The sequence below is a fragment of the Camelus bactrianus genome, chromosome 8 (genome assembly GCF_048773025.1).
Source record: "Camelus bactrianus isolate YW-2024 breed Bactrian camel chromosome 8, ASM4877302v1, whole genome shotgun sequence".
NCBI lineage: Eukaryota > Metazoa > Chordata > Mammalia > Artiodactyla > Camelidae > Camelus > Camelus bactrianus.
The window spans coordinates 20,062,332-20,082,553 of NC_133546.1; the positions used below are offsets into that span (position 1 = coordinate 20,062,332).

At 42.8% G+C, this 20,222-nt stretch overlaps 1 protein-coding gene across 13 annotated transcripts in view; it reads left to right on the plus strand.

Annotated features, from left to right (window-relative positions):
- Positions 1–20,222, plus strand: part of HIVEP2 (HIVEP zinc finger 2) — a 179,389-nt gene that overhangs the window by 155,129 nt on the left and 4,038 nt on the right. For all 13 annotated transcript variants that reach the window (XM_074368247.1, XM_074368252.1, XM_074368249.1 and 10 more), the window contains 5 exons: positions 620–6,175; positions 7,160–7,314; positions 10,863–11,038; positions 14,367–14,468; positions 15,259–16,154. In XM_074368247.1, coding sequence (XP_074224348.1) covers positions 1,007–6,175; positions 7,160–7,314; positions 10,863–11,038; positions 14,367–14,468; positions 15,259–16,154 — 6,498 coding nt within the window. In that variant the 5' untranslated portion in view covers positions 620–1,006. The remainder of the gene's footprint in view (positions 1–619; positions 6,176–7,159; positions 7,315–10,862; positions 11,039–14,366; positions 14,469–15,258; positions 16,155–20,222) is intronic.

Here is a 20,222-nt window from a genome sequence, read left to right on the forward strand (position 1 = left end):
TTTTCTGCCTTTTCCAAAGTTCTCTGACAATCTTTGATTCTTACAGCCTTAGTCTTGCTCTAATCACTGCTAATCATTGCTCTTAAGTTATAAAATGTATCTGTATTAAATATTAACATTACGTGTAATACATGTAATATTTTATATTAACATATTTTATTATATATTTATAAATTATATATTTAATATGTTTTATGTTAATCTATAAAATATATCTACATAGAGAAATATGTAGTACACTTAGCATGTAAGTCATAAAAGTTGGTTAGAAAATAGCCCTAAATTTATTTTAATGAAGTCTTTTTTTAAAAACCTTATGATTTTATAAATAATATGTATCGAAAGTTTTCCTTTAAATACCTTTCTGACCAAAAGTAAGGGATATTTAAAAGGATGACCAGAATTCAAGCATTGAAGAGATTTATGCTTATACCTTAAGGCTAAGTTTGGAATTAATAGCCTTTAATTGTAGAATTAATGTAACAGCTACAAAAAGGATTTCTTGGAGTAAAAAACATTTTCAGTTTATCCAATTTCAGACAGGTTATTTAGGATTGGGTTTGGTTTCTTATTTTGATAACTGTTATGACAACCTCTTTGTGTTTCATTTTCTTTTCAGACCATTTTATCTTAGTGAAACTGGCAATTAAACTTTGCTCAAGTTGATGGGCAAAATTTCTTCTAGACCATTCATCACCCCAGTTTCATCCTAGTTGAAAATACTCAAATGCCATAAGAAATCTTTATAGATTTGTACTTAGCTTTTGGATGGACATTTCTACAATGGAGAGAACTGTGTTATAGCCCTGGTCTGAGGACATTACCATCTAATGCCCATAAACTACAGGGTGGGTGAGGAAGGTTCCAAAGAGAAGGAGCACTTGGCAAGTTTGCAGACACCCTGGAACATGGAAGCAAGTAAGCTTTGAAAAGCACAGCTTTGAAGACACTCCATGAGCCTGCACGGCTTTCAAGCGAACTAGCACTTAAGACCTTGTGTAACAAAATGGACACTGGGGACACAGCTCTAGGACAAAAAGCTACCTCAAGGTCTGGAGAAACTGATAACGCATCAGGTAGATGGAGACAGGAACAATCAGCTGTTATTAAGATGAGCACTTTTGGCAGTCAAGAAGGACAGCGGCAACCACAAATAGATCCTGAGCAAATCGGAAACACGGCATCAGCACAACGCTTTGGTTCTGGGAAACTGGCCTCACCTAGCGAAGTGGCACAGCAGGTCACAGAGAAGCAATACTCACTGCACCGTCCGAGTCCTTATTCATGCCAACATTCACTCTCTTTCCCGCAGCACTCGTTGCCACAGGGGGTTATGCACAGCAGCAAGCCACATCAGAGCCTCGAAGGCCCTCCGTGGCTTTTCCCTGGCCCTTTGCCATCTGTTGCCTCTGAGGACTTATTTTCCTTTCCTATACACAGCCACAGTGGTGGTTATCCTAGAAAAAAGATTTCCAGTCTGAACCCTGCTTATAACCAGTACTCCCAGAAAAGTATCGAACAGTCAGAAGATGCTCACAAAAAAGAGCACAAACCCAAAAAGCCCGGCAAGTACATTTGCCCTTACTGCAGCAGGGCGTGTGCCAAACCCAGCGTACTCAAAAAACACATCAGGTCCCATACTGGTGAGCGGCCATATCCATGTATACCTTGTGGTTTTTCTTTCAAGACAAAGAGCAATTTGTACAAGCACAGGAAGTCACATGCCCACGCAATTAAGGCAGGATTAGTCCCTTTCACAGATTCAGCTGTATCTAAATTGGACCTCGAGGCCAATTTAATTGATGGAGAAGCAGAAATACACTCAGACGGTGAACAGAGTACAGACACAGATGAGGAGAGTTCCTTGTTTGTTGAGGCTTCTGACAAAATGAGTCCTGGCCCACCCATCCCACTGGATATCGCCAGCAGAGGTGGCTACCACGGGTCATTTGAAGACTCACTGGGTGGTCCAATGAAGGTGCCAATTTTGATTATCCCCAAAAGCGGGATTCCTTTACCGAATGAAAGCTCTCAGTATATTGGCTCTGATATGCTACCAAATCCGTCTTTAAATACTAAGGCTGATGACTCTCACACAGTTAAACAGAAACTTGCACTAAGACTGTCAGAGAAAAAAGGACAAGATTCTGAGCCATCTCTAAACCTTCTGAGCCCGCACAGTAAAGGAAGCACTGACTCTGGTTACTTTTCCCGCTCAGAAAGTGCAGAGCAGCAGATAAGCCCTCCAAACACAAATGCGAAGTCTTATGAAGAAATCATCTTTGGAAAATACTGTAGGCTTAGTCCGAGAAGTACACTCAATGTTACAACCACGAGTCAGGAGCGCACCACGATGAGCAGGAAGGGCACGATGGAATCATTACCTCACGTAAACACCAGGTTAGAAGTCAAGATGTTCGAAGATCCCATTTCACAGCTGATCCCAAGCAAGGGAGAAATCGACCCCAGTCAGACAAGCATGCTGAAATCCACTAAGTTCAACAATGAGTCAAGACAATCCCAGACTATTCCATCATCTATCAGGAATGAAGGAAAACTTTATCCGGCCAGTTTGCAAGGCAGCAACACAGTTCTCTTAGAAGCTCCCATTGACTCTTCACCTCTTATTAGAAGCAACTCAATGCCAACTTCTTCAGCAACTAATTTAAGTCTTCCTCCTTCTTTGAGAGGAAGTCACTCATTTGATGAACGGATGACTGGTTCTGATGATGTGTTCTATCCAGGGACTGTAGGAATTCCTCCCCAGCGCATGTTGCGAAGACAGGCAGCTTTTGAGCTGCCTTCGGTACAGGAGGGGCACGTGGAGGCAGAACACCATGGCAGGATGTCAAAGAATATCACGGGTTCATCCTTGAAGGAAAAGAAATTGATTCCTGGGGACAGGGTTGGGTATGACTATGATGTTGGTCGGAAACCCTATAAGAAATGGGAGGACTCTGAGACACCAAAGCAAGGCTACAGGGATGTTTCCTGCATCAGCCCCTTAAAACACGGTGGGGAGTATTTCATGGATCCCTCGGTGCCTTTGCAGGGAGTGTCAACCATGTTTGGAACTACGTGTGAAAACCGGAAACGCCGGAAAGAGAAGAGTGTAGGGGACGAGGAGGACACCCCCATGATTTGCAGCAGCGTGGTGAGCACGTCCATGGGCATCACGACTTCAGATTACGACCCCAAATTGCAGATGCCGGAAGGAGTGAGAAGTGGGTTCGTCGTGGCTGGACAGGAAAACCCTTCTCATGGTCACTCCGAGCGCTTTGACCCATGTCGACCCCCACTGCAGTCTGGAAGTCCATCTCTTGGGTCAGAGGAGTCACCCTCAGCCGCTGATTCAGACAAGCTGTCAGACGTAGGGGGCAGGAAACCGCCCGGAAATGTGATTTCTGTGATTCAGCACACGAACTCACTGAGCAGACCCAATTCATTTGAGAGGTCCGAGTCCTCTGAACTCGTGCCGAGCGCCCAGGAGAAAGCCTCGTCACCTTCCGAGACCTGTGACAGCGAGATTTCAGAAGCCCCGGTGAGCCCAGAGTGGGCTCCGCTGGGGGAGAGTGCGGAGAGCGGGGGGAAGCCATCCCCTTCTCAGCAGGTCCCGCCGCAGCCCTACCACGCGCAGCCCAGGCTGGTGCGCCAGCACAACATCCAGGTCCCTGAGATCCGAGTGACCGAGGAGCCCGACAAACCAGAGAAAGACAAAGAAGTCCAGAATAAGGAGCCGGAAAAGCCGGTGGAGGAATTCCAGTGGCCCCAGAGGAGTGAGACCCTCTCCCAGCTCCCAGCAGAGAAGCTGCCTCCCAAAAAGAAGCGTTTGCGACTTGCGGACATGGAGCACTCCTCCGGGGAATCCAGCTTCGAGTCCACGGGCACAGGCCTGTCCCGCAGCCCCAGTCAAGAAAGTAACCTGTCCCACAGCTCCAGTTTCTCCATGTCTTTTGAAAGAGACGAAACCATGAAGCTTGTGGCACCTGCCAAGCAGGATGAGTTCGGGAAGCACTCGGAGTTTTTGACTGTCCCTGCTGGTTCGTACTCACTGTCTGTCCCTGGCCACCACCACCAAAAGGAGATGCGACGCTGCTCATCCGAGCAGATGCCTTGTCCCCACCCGGCTGAAGTCCCAGAAATTCGGAGCAAATCTTTTGATTATGGGAATCTGTCCCAGGCTCCGGGGGCGGGGGCATCGGCCTCCACGTTGTCCCCATCCCGGGAGAGGAAGAAATGCTTTCTGGTGCGGCAGGCTTCCTTTAGTGGTTCTCCGGAGATCGCCCAGGGGGAGGCCAGTGCGGATCTGAGCGTAAAGCAGGAGCACATGGAGCACCTGCACGCCAGCCTCAGGTCCACGTGGCACCACGGCCCATGCCCCGTGCTCCCTCCGTTTCAGGCAGAGGACCCAGGGAAGCAGGTTGTGGGTCCTTGTGCCCAGCTGAGCTCAGGACCACTCCACCCGGGCCAGCAGCAGATCGTGCACCTCGACAGTCAGGAATCTCTGAGAAATCCCTTGATACAACCGACCTCCTATATGACAAGCAAACACTTGTCTGAACAGCCACCTTTATTCCCACACCAAGAAACTATTCCGTTCTCTCCGATCCAAAACGCCTTGTTTCAGTTTCAGTATCCGACCGTCTGTATGGTTCATTTACCAGCTCAGCAGCCTCCCTGGTGGCAGGCACACTTCCCCCACCCCCTTGCTCAGCACCTTCCGAAGAGCTATGGCAAGCCTTCTTTCCAGGCAGAAATTCATGCCAGCTATCCCTTGGAGCCCGTGGCCGAGCACACTGGCAAGAAGTCCACTGATTACTTGCACACGAAAGAGCAGACCTACCCAGGTTATTCAGGAACATCAGGGCTACACTCAAAGAACCTGCTTCCGAAGTTTCCAGTGGACCAGAGCACCAAGTCAGTTGATACTCCCTCTGAGCAGGTTCTCCAAGAAGATTTCGCCTCAGCCAGCGCCGGGCCTCTACAGTCCTTACCGGGAACAGTGGTCCCTGTTAGGATCCAGACCCACGTGCCGTCCTATGGGAGTGTCATGTATACAAGCATTTCTCAGATACTCGGGCAGAACAGCCCTGCCATTGTCATATGCAAAGTCGATGAGAATGTGACCCAGCGAACGCTGGTAACCAATGCGGCCGTGCAAGGGATAGGACTGAACATCGCCCAGGTGCTGGGGCAGCATGCGGGCTTGGAAAAATACCCACTCTGGAAAGTACCTCAGACCTTACCCCTGGGCTTAGAATCCTCAATCCCCTTGTGTTTACCTTCCACCTCTGACGGCGTCGCCACCCTGGGAGGCAGCAAGCGTATGCTGTCTCCAGCCAGCAGCTTAGAACTCTTCATGGAAACGAAGCAGCAGAAAAGGGTCAAGGAAGAAAAGATGTACGGACAGATCGTGGAGGAGCTCAGCGCCGTGGAGCTGACCAACTCGGACATCAAAAAGGATCTCTCCCGCCCACAGAAGCCCCAGCTGGTCCGACAGGGCTGTGCCTCTGAGCCAAAGGATGGCTTGCAGTCGGGGTCGTCTTCCTTCTCCTCACTGTCCCCCTCCTCATCTCAAGACCATCCATCTACCAGCGTGCCCTTGAGGGAGCCTTTGCCCCCGAGCTCCAGGGCGCCCTCTCTCGGGCAGAGGTCCAGTGGGCCTTCTGAGAGCAAAGAGTCCTCAGATGAGCTGGACATTGATGAGACGGCATCGGATATGAGCCTGAGCCCACAGGGCTCCTCAGTGCCACCCGGGGACAGTCAGCTCGAAGAGCAAGGAAAGGGCCAGAAGCTGCCTGCTGGCCTACTGGTCCACAGGGCCTCCGGCCCAAGTGGGAAAGTGGCCAATTCAACTCTTCTTTTCACGGACGTGGCAGATTTCCAGCAAATTCTTCAGTTCCCCAGTCTGCGGACAACAACTACTGTGAGTTGGTGCTTCTTGAATTATACAAAACCCAATTACGTGCAGCAGGCCACCTTCAAATCCTCGGTTTATGGTTCATGGTGCATTAGTTCCTGTAACCCAAACCCATCAGGATTGAACACCAAGACCACGCTGGCTCTCCTGAGGTCCAAGCAAAAAATCACCGCAGAAATTTATACCCTGGCTGCTATGCACAGGCCTGGCACCGGCAAGCTTACATCATCAAGTGCTTGGAAGCAGTTTGCTCAGGTAACAAACATTATTTCTGAAAGCACTCTGCACCATGCATTTGGTTGCTGAGCAGAATACATAGTGAAGGACATACAGTCGAAAAGACGCAAGTGAAATGGAGGTCAGAGTTGGGGGAGTCCTCTGCAGGGCAGGCCTGACCCACTGACCGTGAACTTAGTTAGGAGGGTCTCAGAAAGTTCCCAAAGCGAAGGATCTCCTCCAGTAGCTACTCTGAAACCCTCCCACAGGGACTAATTCCTTTGGGTTCTTCTCCCTTCCGACCTGTGTCAGTGACCTGGCAGACCAACTTTCCTTTGCTGTGAGGAGTTCAGGAAATTGTGAAATGAGGATGTAGAACAGGGAGTGGACCCTGGAAAGGAAAGATGAGGAAAGAGATGTCCAAACCGAACTTCGCAAACTTCAGTGGGGGAGGGGGATAGCTGTTCCCACTGACTATACTTTTTATTAAAGTTTATTTTCAGTATATTTCTCTCAAAACTCATTTCTCCAAGGGATTAGTTGGTTGGTTCCTGTGTGAACAACTATTGCCTTCCATGTAAAGTTATAAAATTATTAATAAGAGCCACTTTGGAATGTATGCTAAATTATTAAAGAGGTAAATGGAGGATATAAAAATGTATTTTACTTATTTTAGCTACCATTGCCCTTCAATAGTTTTTAGAAATATCTTCTAAATGAATAGAGAGACCTTGAATTGCTACTTCAAAATATACAGTGTGTTTTTAAAGTTTTTATTAGTGTTGCACAGTGTGTGTGCTAAGGGATCTCATTTTTTTTTTAACAGAATGTTGAATTTATTTTGCAGAAACTCATTCTTTTCTGATTTTGTCCCTGTCATCTCTTATTTTATATAGCCAGCCTGTGGTCTTTTAGCATGGAGTTCAGGCTAATTTTCAGAGACTGTGGAAGAGTGGGATATGCAGGCTCCCTCTGTGTCTTAGAGAAAACGTATGAAATGATTCTCTCTTTTTTGTCCTACAGATGAAACCTGATGCCACCTTTTTATTTGGCAGCAAACTGGAAAGGAAACTAGTGGGAAATATCTTAAAGGAAAGAGGGAAAGGAGATACTCATGGAGATAAAGATATTGGATCCAAACAAACTGAGCCCATCCGAATTAAAATCTTTGAAGGAGGGTAAGGAAACATACTTGCAAATGTAAACTATTACGTTATAACTCAGCGTAAATGGTCCTGAGTATCTGCATGGAAAAAATCATATCTCCTCTGGTGGGATGCATAAAGTGAACTCCATGAGTTTGTGCCTTTGCTTTCATGACTTACTTTCAACCAAAGTGTCCCTGCTATATATGGTTCAAGCCTTGGCCTTAAATTTTCACGCCTCTATTTTAGCATGAGATCGACTAAATTGGTGGACTTGATGTCGTCTAAGTTTGTTCATTCGTTAATATGACTTTTATGGGCATTTGTTATGTTATTAATGGACATGTTTTTATTCTATGCTTAAAAAATGCAATTATACCCGCTCATGTGTAATCCTAGGAACAGTCTGTTTGTTTTATTGCTTTTATTATTACCTAAACTCCAGGCCTTACTGGGATTTCACAGTTCCTTCAGTATCTGCTTGCTGTTCTAGGATCCGAGCCAGGGCACCGTGTTGCATCTAGTTGTCTCCACACTCCTCTGGTCCATGACACTGTCTCTGTCTTTAGAAATTTCTTTTAAAATATTAAATTCTGAGTTGCAGAAACTCAAGTAATAAGGTTCAATGACTTTGTTATCTATTTAGTTAAGAAAAATTACATGTATATGTAATATCTAGTTTTAGATTTTCAATAGAAAAGTATCTTCAATTCAGTCACATGGGAGAAAAAGCCCAGACTTTTGCTTTTAGAATTACAAATGTTTTAATTTAAAACAAAATGTTGTTTTACTTATTTTTTTCGGTTAATGGAGGTACTCCAGATTGAACCCAGGACCTGGTGTGTGCTAAGCATGTGCTCTACCACTGAGCTATACCCTCCACCCCAACAAAATTAAAAAGTTTTAAATGACATTAACCACATTTGGGGATTGTGATGTAACTACGTTATCTCTGCAGGAGATCTATAATTTACGTATTTCCATGAGCGTGAATCTATTCTAATTATATTATATTTGGAGAACAAAATAATGTCATAGGTTTGACTATAAAATGTTGAATGTTTGGTGATAGGAAATATTGATTTCTCATGTAGATTTACCAGTTTGGAGGTGGATTATCAAGGTTAGTTCCCCCATACAGTTGGCCCTCTTTGGATGGATGCCTAGTTTTTTCACTAAAACCACAGCTGTTTGTAGTCATGAAGCTTGTCGCAGTAATTTTTGACATTCCTCATCTTTTAACACAAATAAGAGAATTATAGGTTTTATCTTTCCTCAGAGACTGAGAGGTCCCTGTGACTGCGTAAACCTTGTCACATTCAGCAGTCTTCTTCATAGCAGTTCACTTGAACTAAATTAGCGACACTTTCTGCAGTTACTGTGTGCTTTGGGGAGCCAGCCTACCTCCACTAACAAAGGACACAAGTGAAAAAGTGTATATGAACATTTCATTGCTGTGTTTTGATGATCCAAAATGATGGCGCCCACGTTCAGTTTCCTCCTCCTTTCATCGTCCCATGTTTCGGACTATGACCCAACCGTTCCTTAATCTGTGATCCAGCTTCTGCCTGCCTGGTAGTGACCCGCTGTTTATTCCAAGCAGTGTGTTACCACCTCTTATGTTGGCGATCGCCAAGTGATAACCTAAGAAGAATATTACTGACCATATTTTTGCCTGTCTGTGTTCCTTATATTATCGAATTCATGGACTTAGTAATTTAATTAAAGAAATCTTTTAATTATTTTTTCAAAATTCATTAATTCTCATTTCAAGTAGATTCATGGGTCTGCAGAACTGTTGAATGGTAAATATTTTATTTGTACAGATTTCTCTAATACAGTTATATTTTCTACAGAATTGTACTCTGTTTTCATTCTGGGAATAAGTTAATCAGCTAAGACATTAAAAATAGTAATATTTGAAGATAAAATTCATTTCCCATCAAGTATGATGATGGACCACAGTAGGCTTAAAGTATCCTTCGCTGAAGAAAACTTGTTTCCATACAGTTGTTTATTTTGTTTTATAGTTCTTAGGTAATTTCATCCAGTTTGGGGCAAGGGATAGTGAAATTAAAAGATGAAAGATATTTCTTTTCTACTTCATTACAAAAGACAATGTGAGATAAAAGATAAAGTTCAACATAGTTTTGAAGAAAAAGTTGACATTGGAAATTCCCTGTAAAGGGAGAAAGATTTAAAGGAGCAAGTAACATGCAAAATTGACTATTCATATTTTTGATACTACTTAATTCTCACTTGGATGGGTACTGCCCAAAAAGTCGATAGCATTAATTAAATAGCATCCAGAGCAGAGCTGATATTTAAATGTGTTGCGTGGATTTTTCTCCCTTAAATATCCTTCAATGGATTGAAGGAATGATGGTGAACCTGCTTTTTTATTTCTGATGAATTAGCTAGAACAAAAGAGAGAAGTTTGCTATCTTTTTAGATATTAAAATTGTTTTAAAAAATGAACAATAAAACCTGTAAGTTTAGTGCTTTCAGGTCAGTCCACAAAGAATTAGGGCATTTTGCATATCACTTTGCCTTTTGAAAAAGAACTCCTTGAAAGGAATATCTTTCCAAGAATGGCATTAAACCCAAAATTCTAGCCTGAACTTTAAGAGATAATGATATTTGTTGAATTATTCAGTAGAATGCTACTGTATTCTATGGATAGGTCATGTTTCCTTGTATTCAAAACAAAATGTGATGGTGAGTACTGGGGAGTTTTCTTCCACTGATTATTACAGTGAATACCTAAGACTTTGTTCATCCAACTAATTTGATTAAACTAGATGACCTGAAACATCCTTTCTCTATTAAATACTTCCAGAAACAAAAGCAAATTTGATTGAAAAATAGGATCTTTAGTTTTCATTATGTAACAGTACCTTCCAGAAGCCACTTGAAATTTAGACTTCACTTTAGTACAGATTCATGGTCTTTGGGAAGAGCAGATCAAATCTGCAGACAACAGTTGGTGAGCTCAGCTCAGCCTGTGTAAGCTAGAAATTTCTGACTCTTGTGCCAGGATTGTAAAAATAGAGTAGAAACTTGCAGTGAAGCATTCTATAATCAGTTATATTTATTCTAGCAAATTAAGAGGGGTATGTGCTGTTGTGCATGCATGCACATCTTAGATGATGCAATGTGAACAAATGATATGTGATGATCTGAATACACTGGTATAACTTTTTGGACGTTTCCTGGCTGGAAGTGATGCTAGAATCAGAAAGTAGTAAGACAAGACGCAGCTCTGCAACTCTTTGAAGCTTATATAAGCCCATGTGAACATCCGTACAGGGTCCATATATTTACACTCCATGGAAAAGCCAATGCCATTTGAACTCTGTGTAGGAAAAAAAAAAGTGCCTCTTATTTACAAAGCCAAATCTGTTATAATCTGTTATCTAGTTCTTTCAGGCACTTAACTGTATGCATTTCATTTCATAAGCTTCGTAAAAATAAAGTTGAATAATTGTAAAAAACACTCATAAAAAATTTGTAATGCAAATGTGAATTAGCTGTTGGTTTGATAGACAGCAAACACACTGGATTTTTCCCTTTTTTGACAGGTATAAGTCAAATGAAGATTATGTATATGTCAGAGGACGTGGACGTGGAAAGTACATTTGTGAAGAATGTGGGATTCGCTGTAAGAAACCAAGCATGCTCAAAAAGCATATCCGCACTCACACTGATGTCCGGCCTTATGTATGCAAGTTATGTAACTTTGCCTTCAAAACAAAAGGTATAAGTCTGATTTTTTTTTTCCTTAGAGGAAAACACTTTTTTGATGCCTACTTCAGATTCTGAATATCGTTTTATAATCAACTGTCATCTACAATGAGATGGTTTTGTTGGTGACAATGTGACCCCATGCCATGTATTTTTTCTTCACATAAGTGATCTAAGGATGTGCATGAGACAGCGAGGCTCCTTTTATGGCTTAAGAGCTATAGATTTCGGTCCAGGCGAGTTGTCTCGAAGGAAGTGGCAAGAATTGCCTGGCGAGCTATTACTTCACATTGGAAGTGCTGTGTGGTCTAGATAATCTCTGCACTGGTACTGAAACCCTTCAGGGAGCTAATCCATGCCGTAGCGTCAGAAAAGTGAGGCAGCATCTGGGAAGAAAACATGTGCCCGTGGTCAGTTTCGAGATTATAAATAATGTAGAGACCCACAGACTCCCAAGTGGGCCTCTCCATCCACAGTTGCATTAATTATGCATAGAAATTTGATAGCTTGTGTTCAGTGTATTTATCAGCACAGAGACAATTTCTTACTCTCAGGCCACAGCTATTAATCTCGTAAAATTAGGACTTGCCTTGAAATGATACTCTGTCTTTTCCAAATATATATATATATATATATATATATGTTTTTAACAGGTAGATTTATATGAAAATATTTTATACAAGAAGGTGGCTTCAATTCTACTTCCGTCATTTTATAAAATTATGAAAATGTTCATAAGCCCAGTGCTCTCAGAATACAAACAGTAGTGAATTAGAGGTGGTTTGACTTCTGTAGAAGTATGTTTTACTGCTTACTGTAGAAGTACTAACAGATCCTATAGACACCCCATCTCTAACCTCACAGTAACATTTTTCAATGTTTTAACTTTAAATTTGCATACCACTTAATCTGCTCCACTACCCATCAAGAAAAATAAATAGCAAATAAAATAATCTTTGGTAAAGAAATATGTACCCATCTACTCTTAAAACCCAAATCCTAATTGTCTTTATTGATTTGCCAGAAGTATAAATGTGTAGCCTCTCAACATAGCTATTTCTTCTTTGTTAAAAAGATATTTATATTACAAGGATGCCTCTTTGAAGCCAGAAAAAGAGGGAGGGAATGTTCATTTGCATTTCAAAGGAGATAAACATAAGGTCCTTTAAATACCATCCACTTTTGCACAATCAAGCCTTTTATGTAGAATTTCACTGAGAGACTCCCTGGGAGATAAGAAAACATAAACTTTGGTTTTAGGAAATACTGCAAATCTTCCAGTCATTACAACTGATATCCACTGGGCATATGAGTTGGCTGCAGGTATAGCTCTGTGAAATAACATGTGAAGAGATGTCACATAGCAAGATTTTTCTTTTTTTATCAAATTAAACTTGACTCTGAACCATTGTCCTGGAGTTTTAGCAGGAAATAATTTATTCTCGGTCATTATCGGAGTTTCCTTGTCATCCTTTGGGAAAGTGCAAATGTCTTGGAACCATAAAAAGAGCAAATCATCCCAGGAAACTCCTTGTCAGTTTTCACTTCTGGCTGAAATGCTTGTGGTCACATCATCTGAGTACAGAACCAGAGTGCACTGTAGGACTGGTACCTCCTCTGTGCCTGCGTCACCCCTCCAGGCTCCCTTCCCCTGCAATCCTGCTCCTCTCTTTGCTGTAATCCGTCAGAAGTTCAAGACTTCAAGACTAAACCAAAGCCAGATTTCTGACTACAAACCCACTCTGAAGATGAGAGCCCAAAGCCTGACTGCCTACTTGAAATGAGGGGAAAGGAAAAGCTAGGAGAAGAAACACATATTAAGATCAAAGTGAACTATCTTGACACACCTAACATCCATATCTATCCACAAATGCAGATTCCTTGCACCCTTGCAGAAGCAGATGATTTCCAGTCATTTATGGATGTAGTTAATTTACAGAGTTTAGAATTCTTGATGATCTGTTTACGAAAATTTTTGAGATCTTTAGAAAAATTGTAGATACAATTTTTTGATAAAAAAGAGTGATAGGGGCCAGGAAATAGTCTTACATATGGAGTTATCAAAATAGACCCTAAAATGTATAGGTATATAGCAATAAACCAAATGTTAAGTAAAAAAAATAAGTAATATAGATGAAATAACAAACAACAGTGCCCCAGTTTAGAACTGGGGTTCATATATTACATTGATAGTAAGCTGCACAGCCCTCCAGGGGGAGCAAGGTCTTTCAGCAGGCTGAGTTCCCACTTGGATTCAATGAGCCTATTCTTAAAATTCCTAAGGCAGCATCAAAGGGCATAGATGATAATACAGCCCTTACAACTGAATCAATTCCTGGATCTCTCCTGATGAGTTATATATATATATATATATGACATGGGATAATATATATATATAATTTAACAGATTCTAAGTCAACGGTAATTGGATTAATGTTTTCATAATTTCTCACATTCCAGATAGCAACTACATAGATCTGTAGAAGCACACACATATGTATTTATGTGCCTGTTCAACTGTACTGTCAGCCCTCTGTATCCACGAATGCTGTGCCTGTGGACAGAGGGCCGATTGTTCTACACCCTTTTATATAAGGAATAACTGGATATCTGTATCGTCCTCATAATACGTATTTGACATAAAACCCTTTCTGTTTTCTTAGAATAGCAGGAGTTTCAAGATAAATAAGAAGGGAATATTTGCTGCTCCAGAACTCTAGAAACCGCTGTTATAAACTTTGCTGATGTATGCCGAGATGGATAGATGTTACGTACTGAGACCGATGCTCCCTATAAGTAGTTAGTTGAGTATTTGTCTGGATCTTTGAATTCATTTACAGAATTGGCCCCAGTATTAGTTTGCCTTTTTTTCTTCAGACAAATGAGGATCCTGCGAGTTTAACTATATCTGATCAATGCCAGAAGGTCTGGGATCCAGTGGGTATGGTGATGATAATATTCCATTCCCAAATTTCTTAGAGGTGTGTGTCCCAGCTTCTGACACCTTGTTTATAGGGAGTCCAAGGAGGCCAAAGAAATTAGGTCTCTTCTTAGCCAGGAGCGCCTGAGAGTCCCAGCCATGCTCAAGCCCACTTTTGACAAGATGTGACCCTAGACGTCTACCCATCTTCCAGAGTGAAGAAAACCTGACACTGGGCTGAAGCTGTCTGGGGTTGATACCTTCAGAAACCAGATTGTCCCTCTTAAGTTTGAGGCAAGGGGCAGTGGGCAGAAACAAATCTGTGTTATCTCAAGTTAGTTCATTTCCCGCTGAATTTGGAGCAGTCATGGCGTTTTGGTAACCAACTGCTTTCTCCCTTTTTTTTGGCTGTGTTTTCTAGGAAACCTAACGAAGCATATGAAGTCTAAAGCACACATGAAGAAATGCCTGGAGTTGGGGGTCTCAATGACGTCAGTGGATGACACAGAAACCGAGGAAACAGGTATTTCATAATTTAACTGACGTACCTCTTTACTCCGCATGCTGGAGCCTTGTGGCCACGGAGGTAAAATAAATTTAGACGTTGTAAAAAAATACTGATCACATTTTATTTTATGAAATACTAAATACAGAAAGAAGCCTGGCACATCGAATTGCTTGAAACTTACTGAGAAGAAATAAATGCATTTCAGTTCTGACTGAGCAGGTGGAAATGCCTTACTATGAAAACACTTCTACCTAGAATCATAGAGGAAACCTAATTGCACTTGAGTTGTGATGATGATTTAATTTTATGAAACTTTTTGGGAAATTTGAAAAGCATTTTAATGTCTTGCTTTTCCTATTAAGGGGAAATCTAGTAGGAAAAAATCCATTACTAACCTCATGAGGTCCTATACCTAAGCTTATGCACCTACCTTCTGAGGTCTTGTACATAAGCTTGTGCCTGTAAAGACAGGTTGTTGGTCTTGTTTTTCCTCTAGTATCATCATTAGCAACCGTACATACCCATTTGTTGAGGGTTTTCTATATATGTGCTGTGATGCCTGAGCTATCAGGTCCTACTCTGGAGGTCCATATTGTAGGATAGGGGCTGAAACCAGACAGATACATAAAAAGATAAGAACCAATCAAGGTCATAGAAGTAAGTGCCCATGAATGTTATAGGAGTTCAGAGATGGAACTATCTCTTGGGCCTAGAGGGTTGAGGAAACCTTTTAGAAAGAGTTGGAGCCTAAATTAGCTCCTAAACTTCTAGCTGGGATCTTGATCTTCACTTTGTTTTGTTTCAGAAATGATGGAAGATTTGCACAAAGTGGCCGAGAAGCATAGCATGTCCAGCATTTCAACTGATCATCAGTTCTCAGATGCTGAAGAATCCGATGGTGAGGATGGAGATGATAATGATGATGATGATGAAGATGATGATGACTTTGATGACCAAGGAGATTTGACCCCGAAAACAAGATCAAGAAGCACCAGTCCCCAGCCTCCTAGATTCTCCTCCTTGCCTGTGAATGTTGGCACCGTGCCTCATGGGGTTCCTTCCGATAGCTCCCTGGGGCATTCTTCATTGATCAGCTATTTGGTTACTTTGCCAAGTATTCAGGTCACTCAGCTGATGACACCAAGTGACTCATGTGAAGATACCCAGATGACAGAATACCAGAGGTTATTCCAGAGCAAGAGTACGGACTCAGAACCAGACAAAGACAGGCTAGACATCCCTAGCTGTATGGATGAAGAGTGCATACTGTCTTCAGAGCCGAGCTCCTCCCCAAGGGACTTCTCCCCCTCCAGCCGCCATTCCTCACCAGGATATGATTCTTCACCCTGTCGAGATAATTCACCAAAGAGGTATCTGATACCCAAAGGAGATTTATCACCCAGAAGACATTTATCGCCTAGGAGAGATCTCTCACCCATGAGACATCTTTCACCAAGAAAGGAAGCTGCCTTGCGAAGAGAGATGTCACAGAGAGATGTTTCGCCAAGAAGGCATCTGTCCCCAAGGAGGCCAGTGTCACCTGGGAAAGAGATCTCAGCCAGAAGAGACCTCTCTCCCAGAAGAGAAAGAAGATACATGACTACCATAAGAGCACCATCTCCCAGAAGGGCTTTATACCACAACCCACCGTTGTCCATGGGGCAGTATTTGCAAGCAGAGCCAATTGTATTGGGGCCTCCTGTAAGTATGATTAGGTCTCTCTTTCTAATATATAAGTCCAAGCACATTGGAGCCTCTTGATGATACACTAGTGTGAAATTTATTATGACATAGGTATCTCTCATGGGAGGAGTGAACTTGGTTACTGAAAATAGCAGGGAGACATTTTTTCACATGCTATTGTCAGTAACATGGCTGTGGCATTACTCCAAGTGTAGTATTGCATCAGAGCAGAGCATTTCCAGCTGGTAACAGGTGAGGCCTTTTTAAGTGCTTTCTAAGCTTAACTCATTATAGACAAGAGTTGAAACCTCTGCATGAGTAAAAAAGGTGACATCTTTGGAATGACATGACTGCCTAGACAGACACTCTCAGGGACATTTAGGTTTCATTTCTGTAACTGTTGGCCAGATAAAGATTCTGATTCAGGCATTAACATTGACTTTCAATTAAAAAAAATCATTAAATAAACTCAGGACTTTGCCCACAGGGAGTAGACTTGTGAAGTCAGTGAGGGACTAGGGAGAGGGGAAAACGCCCCCCGTGGCGTGTTTAGAAATCCAAGGCGTGAGCACGCATGCTCTTCTTGCCGTTAGCACCAGCTCCTGCTCCTGAGCACACCTGGTCAGTGCGGCGGTGAGTGGGAAGTTGGGAGAGCGGAGGGAGAAGGCGTCCAGGGAGGTTTCTCCGGTGTGCCGTCATTATAGAGTAAGGTAACGGCAGCAGCCATCACGGATTACATTTAGGCAGGAGGCTTAATGCAAATCCATAGAAAAGCACGTGCCCGGCCTCCTTCCACCAGCACGGTGGACCTTCATGTCTCCTTCAGCTTGTGTAGGATTTGAAAAAAAAGGAATGAAGCAGGCCCTTAGCATAGACAGAGGAATGATGCCTTTGGAGTTTGGTTGCTTTACATGTGTTTTTTGTTTCCTGGGCTCTATTCTTTGCCATTCTCTCTCTGCTCTGGAATTCTGTCTCGTGGGCCAGCCCTGCCCTTCACAGTCTAAGGAAGCACTGCCAGCTCCCAGCTCTGCTGTCTGATCACTGCCCTAGTGGTTGGGTTCCTCCTGCTCATCACCTTCTCACTGCCCGCAATTATACGCTTAGGGTTTTATTTTTGAACTTTAGGAAAGCTCCCTGCTGCATTCCACTCCCCTGCCCCCAATACCCTCTTTTTCACAAGCCGGCCATTAGCTTAGACATGATGCAGTTACTGCAGAAACATGCATAGCGATCAGGACATAATTTAACTGCCAAGCTAATAAATCAGCTAGCTACGAAAAAGAGGTACATTTCCTCAGGTTTTTGTGTCTGGGTGGTGCAAAGGAGAAAGGAGGGCTCTTCTGAAGCTCATGCTCTTGCAGCCTAAATAGAGAATGAAAACTCCCTCAGATATCAGGGTGCCGCCTCCAGGGGTGGGGGTTGGGGGGTAAAGTGCTTCCTCGGGTACAAACCCAATGATGCTGGTGAGTGTGTGAGGCGAGGCTCTCCTGTTCCGGCATCGAGCAGGTGGATCAAGACAGTGGTGTTCGTGAGATGTTAGAGCATGTCCAGTCAACTGCAGCCACAAAAAAATAATAGTGCCAACATACTATTGTTATTTAAAAAAAAACTAATAGCAACTTGCAGTCCGCTCAGGCAAAGGAAGTGAAGGAGTGGATAAGGGAGCTCATCTCGCTTTTAGATCTGTGCCCAGAAAGTTGTTATTGGAGGGAGACTGGTTTTATTAGTCACTGAGTTTGCACCAGTTTTTTTCAGTATCAGTTCACCTGGAGCTTTAATAGAATTATTAATCTTTACCATTTATGAAGCCCAAGTGTTGAGCCTTTGGTCTATTCCCTAGGTTAATTCTCTGTAGAGAATTCTTAGCTTGCTGCTTTGTTCACATGATATGAAGGAATAGATCTTGGAATCCTCTCTGAAGCAGAGGCACTTGGAATCCTCTCTGAAGCAGAAGGAGGAAAAAAGGAAGGAAAGGGGAGGGAGGGAGAGAGAGAGGGAGGGAGGGGGAGAGAGAGAGAGAGAAAGAAAGAAAAAGAAAGAAAGAAAGAAAGAGAAAGAAGGAAGGAGAAAGAAAGAATGTCTGATGCTTTAACACACGGTGTTTAGAGGGCAGCCGAGGATTTTCATCTTTCTCTGCTGTATGGACAAGATTCTCATTGCCGGAGGGAAAAAGAATTGATGATACTATGAGAATCAGTATTTCTCCTGATTGCCGTGGTCGATGAGTACTTCCCCCTCTCTAAACAGTGTGTGAACATATTACACTAGGATGACCCTAAAAATAATTCTTTATGATGGAAATTCTATTAGCAATACCTTGCTGCTTCACACTGACCAAGGGCTCACAGGACAGTGCCCGGGGCCTGGAAGGACCCCGTAGCCCAGCGTGACACACTCATCATCTGGTGCGTCTGGAGTGGCAGGTCCCAGGGAGCAGGTTCAGGCGAGGTGATGTGTAGACACTGAGATTCTCAGACCCTGCTGTTTCTGTCCTAATACCCTGTGGATTAGTTTAATTTTAAGATAGACAGATAGATAAGAAAGGAAGGAGGAAAAAAGGAAGGAAAGGGGAGGGAGGGAGAGAGAGAGGGAGGGAGGGGGAGAGAGAGAGAGGGAGGGGGAGAGAGAGAGAGGGAGAGAGAGAGAGAAAGAAGGAAGGAGAAAGAAAGAGAGAAAGGAAAGAAAGAAAGAGAGAAAGAGAGAAAGAAAGAGAGAAAGAAAGAGAGAAAGAAAGAAAGAAAGAAAGAAAGAAAGAAAGAAAGAAAGAAAGAAAGAAAGAAAGAAAGAAAGAAAGAAAGAAAGAAAGAAAGAAAGAAAGAAAGAAAGAAAGAAAATTTTTTATTCATTCATTCAGTATTTTTTGAGGGTGGCTCATGGATGATGATGAAAAAATTGTATGGTTTCTGGTCCCGTCTTTTCTAAACAAAAATTTTTCCTTTTCCATTTTTAAAGTTTTGGGAGATGAATAGCAGGAAGATGACGAAAGTGTGTCCTGGTCTTTAGTACTTGGTGGCTATGAACACTGCCTAGTGAAAGTGTCCTTATTCATTTCCATCCCTGGCTATCTGTGTGATCTTGAGCAAGTCACTTGACCTCTTGGCCACAGTTTCTTCATCTGTTTGTGGCAGCCAGGGCGGTGGGCCAAGCTGATTTCTGTCCTTGAAAGAACTCTCCATTCAGCTGTAGGAATGCAGTGAGCTGACAGCCTCCTGCTGTTCATGCCTTCCCGACAGGCCAAGGTCATGTTCTTTGGGGCAGCCCCCAGCCAGTGACTGAGCCTGGATCAGTCACAGCTGGCCACCTGCTTCCTCTCCCCTGACCCCCATACATTATCCCCCTGCCCCCATCACCCCGCCCCCCAGTGAGTCTCTTACACTTACTTCCGGAAGCCCTACTGACACTGTTGAAAAGATGAGTGGAGCAAAGATCTGGTACGTGAGGTATATATACATACACACACACACACAGGCACACACAGACACACACACATACACACACACACACATACACTTAACCCACACATGACTTCATTATTTGTATTTCTGTGTCAAGATTTTTTTAAGTAAGATGCGAGTTTTTGCACTGTATTACAATGATAAAGCCCGAATTATGAGACAAAATAGGGTTGCAAATAGAGTAAAAATTAAAGCAAAAAAAAAAAAAAACAACTCTCAGAGACAGTTTATTTGGAGGGTGAATTCGAGGACAGAGGATGTATGGAAAGGCCTGGCAGTATTTGGAGGGTGGAAGTGGTTACGTGGTAGGAATTGTACTTGTCCACTTGCTTCTGTGGTTATAAACATTTAAGATCTGATCAGTGAAGGTCTGAATATAACACTTTTATTCTTCACACAAAATTCTATTGGCTTTTGAACATATTCAGCAATGCCATTTCTAGAGGACACTCATCACTCCTCTGTTGGACTTGACTCAGAACGCTCATATAACGGGACAGCTCTCTCTTTGGCTGCCTCGCAGACCCCTATTCTGGCTAAGCGTAGGCAGTGGACATTGCAGAATAGCAATCAGAAACAAAATGGAGAAATAGCCAAGCTATATCTTATTTTAATCTTTGAATTTGTGATG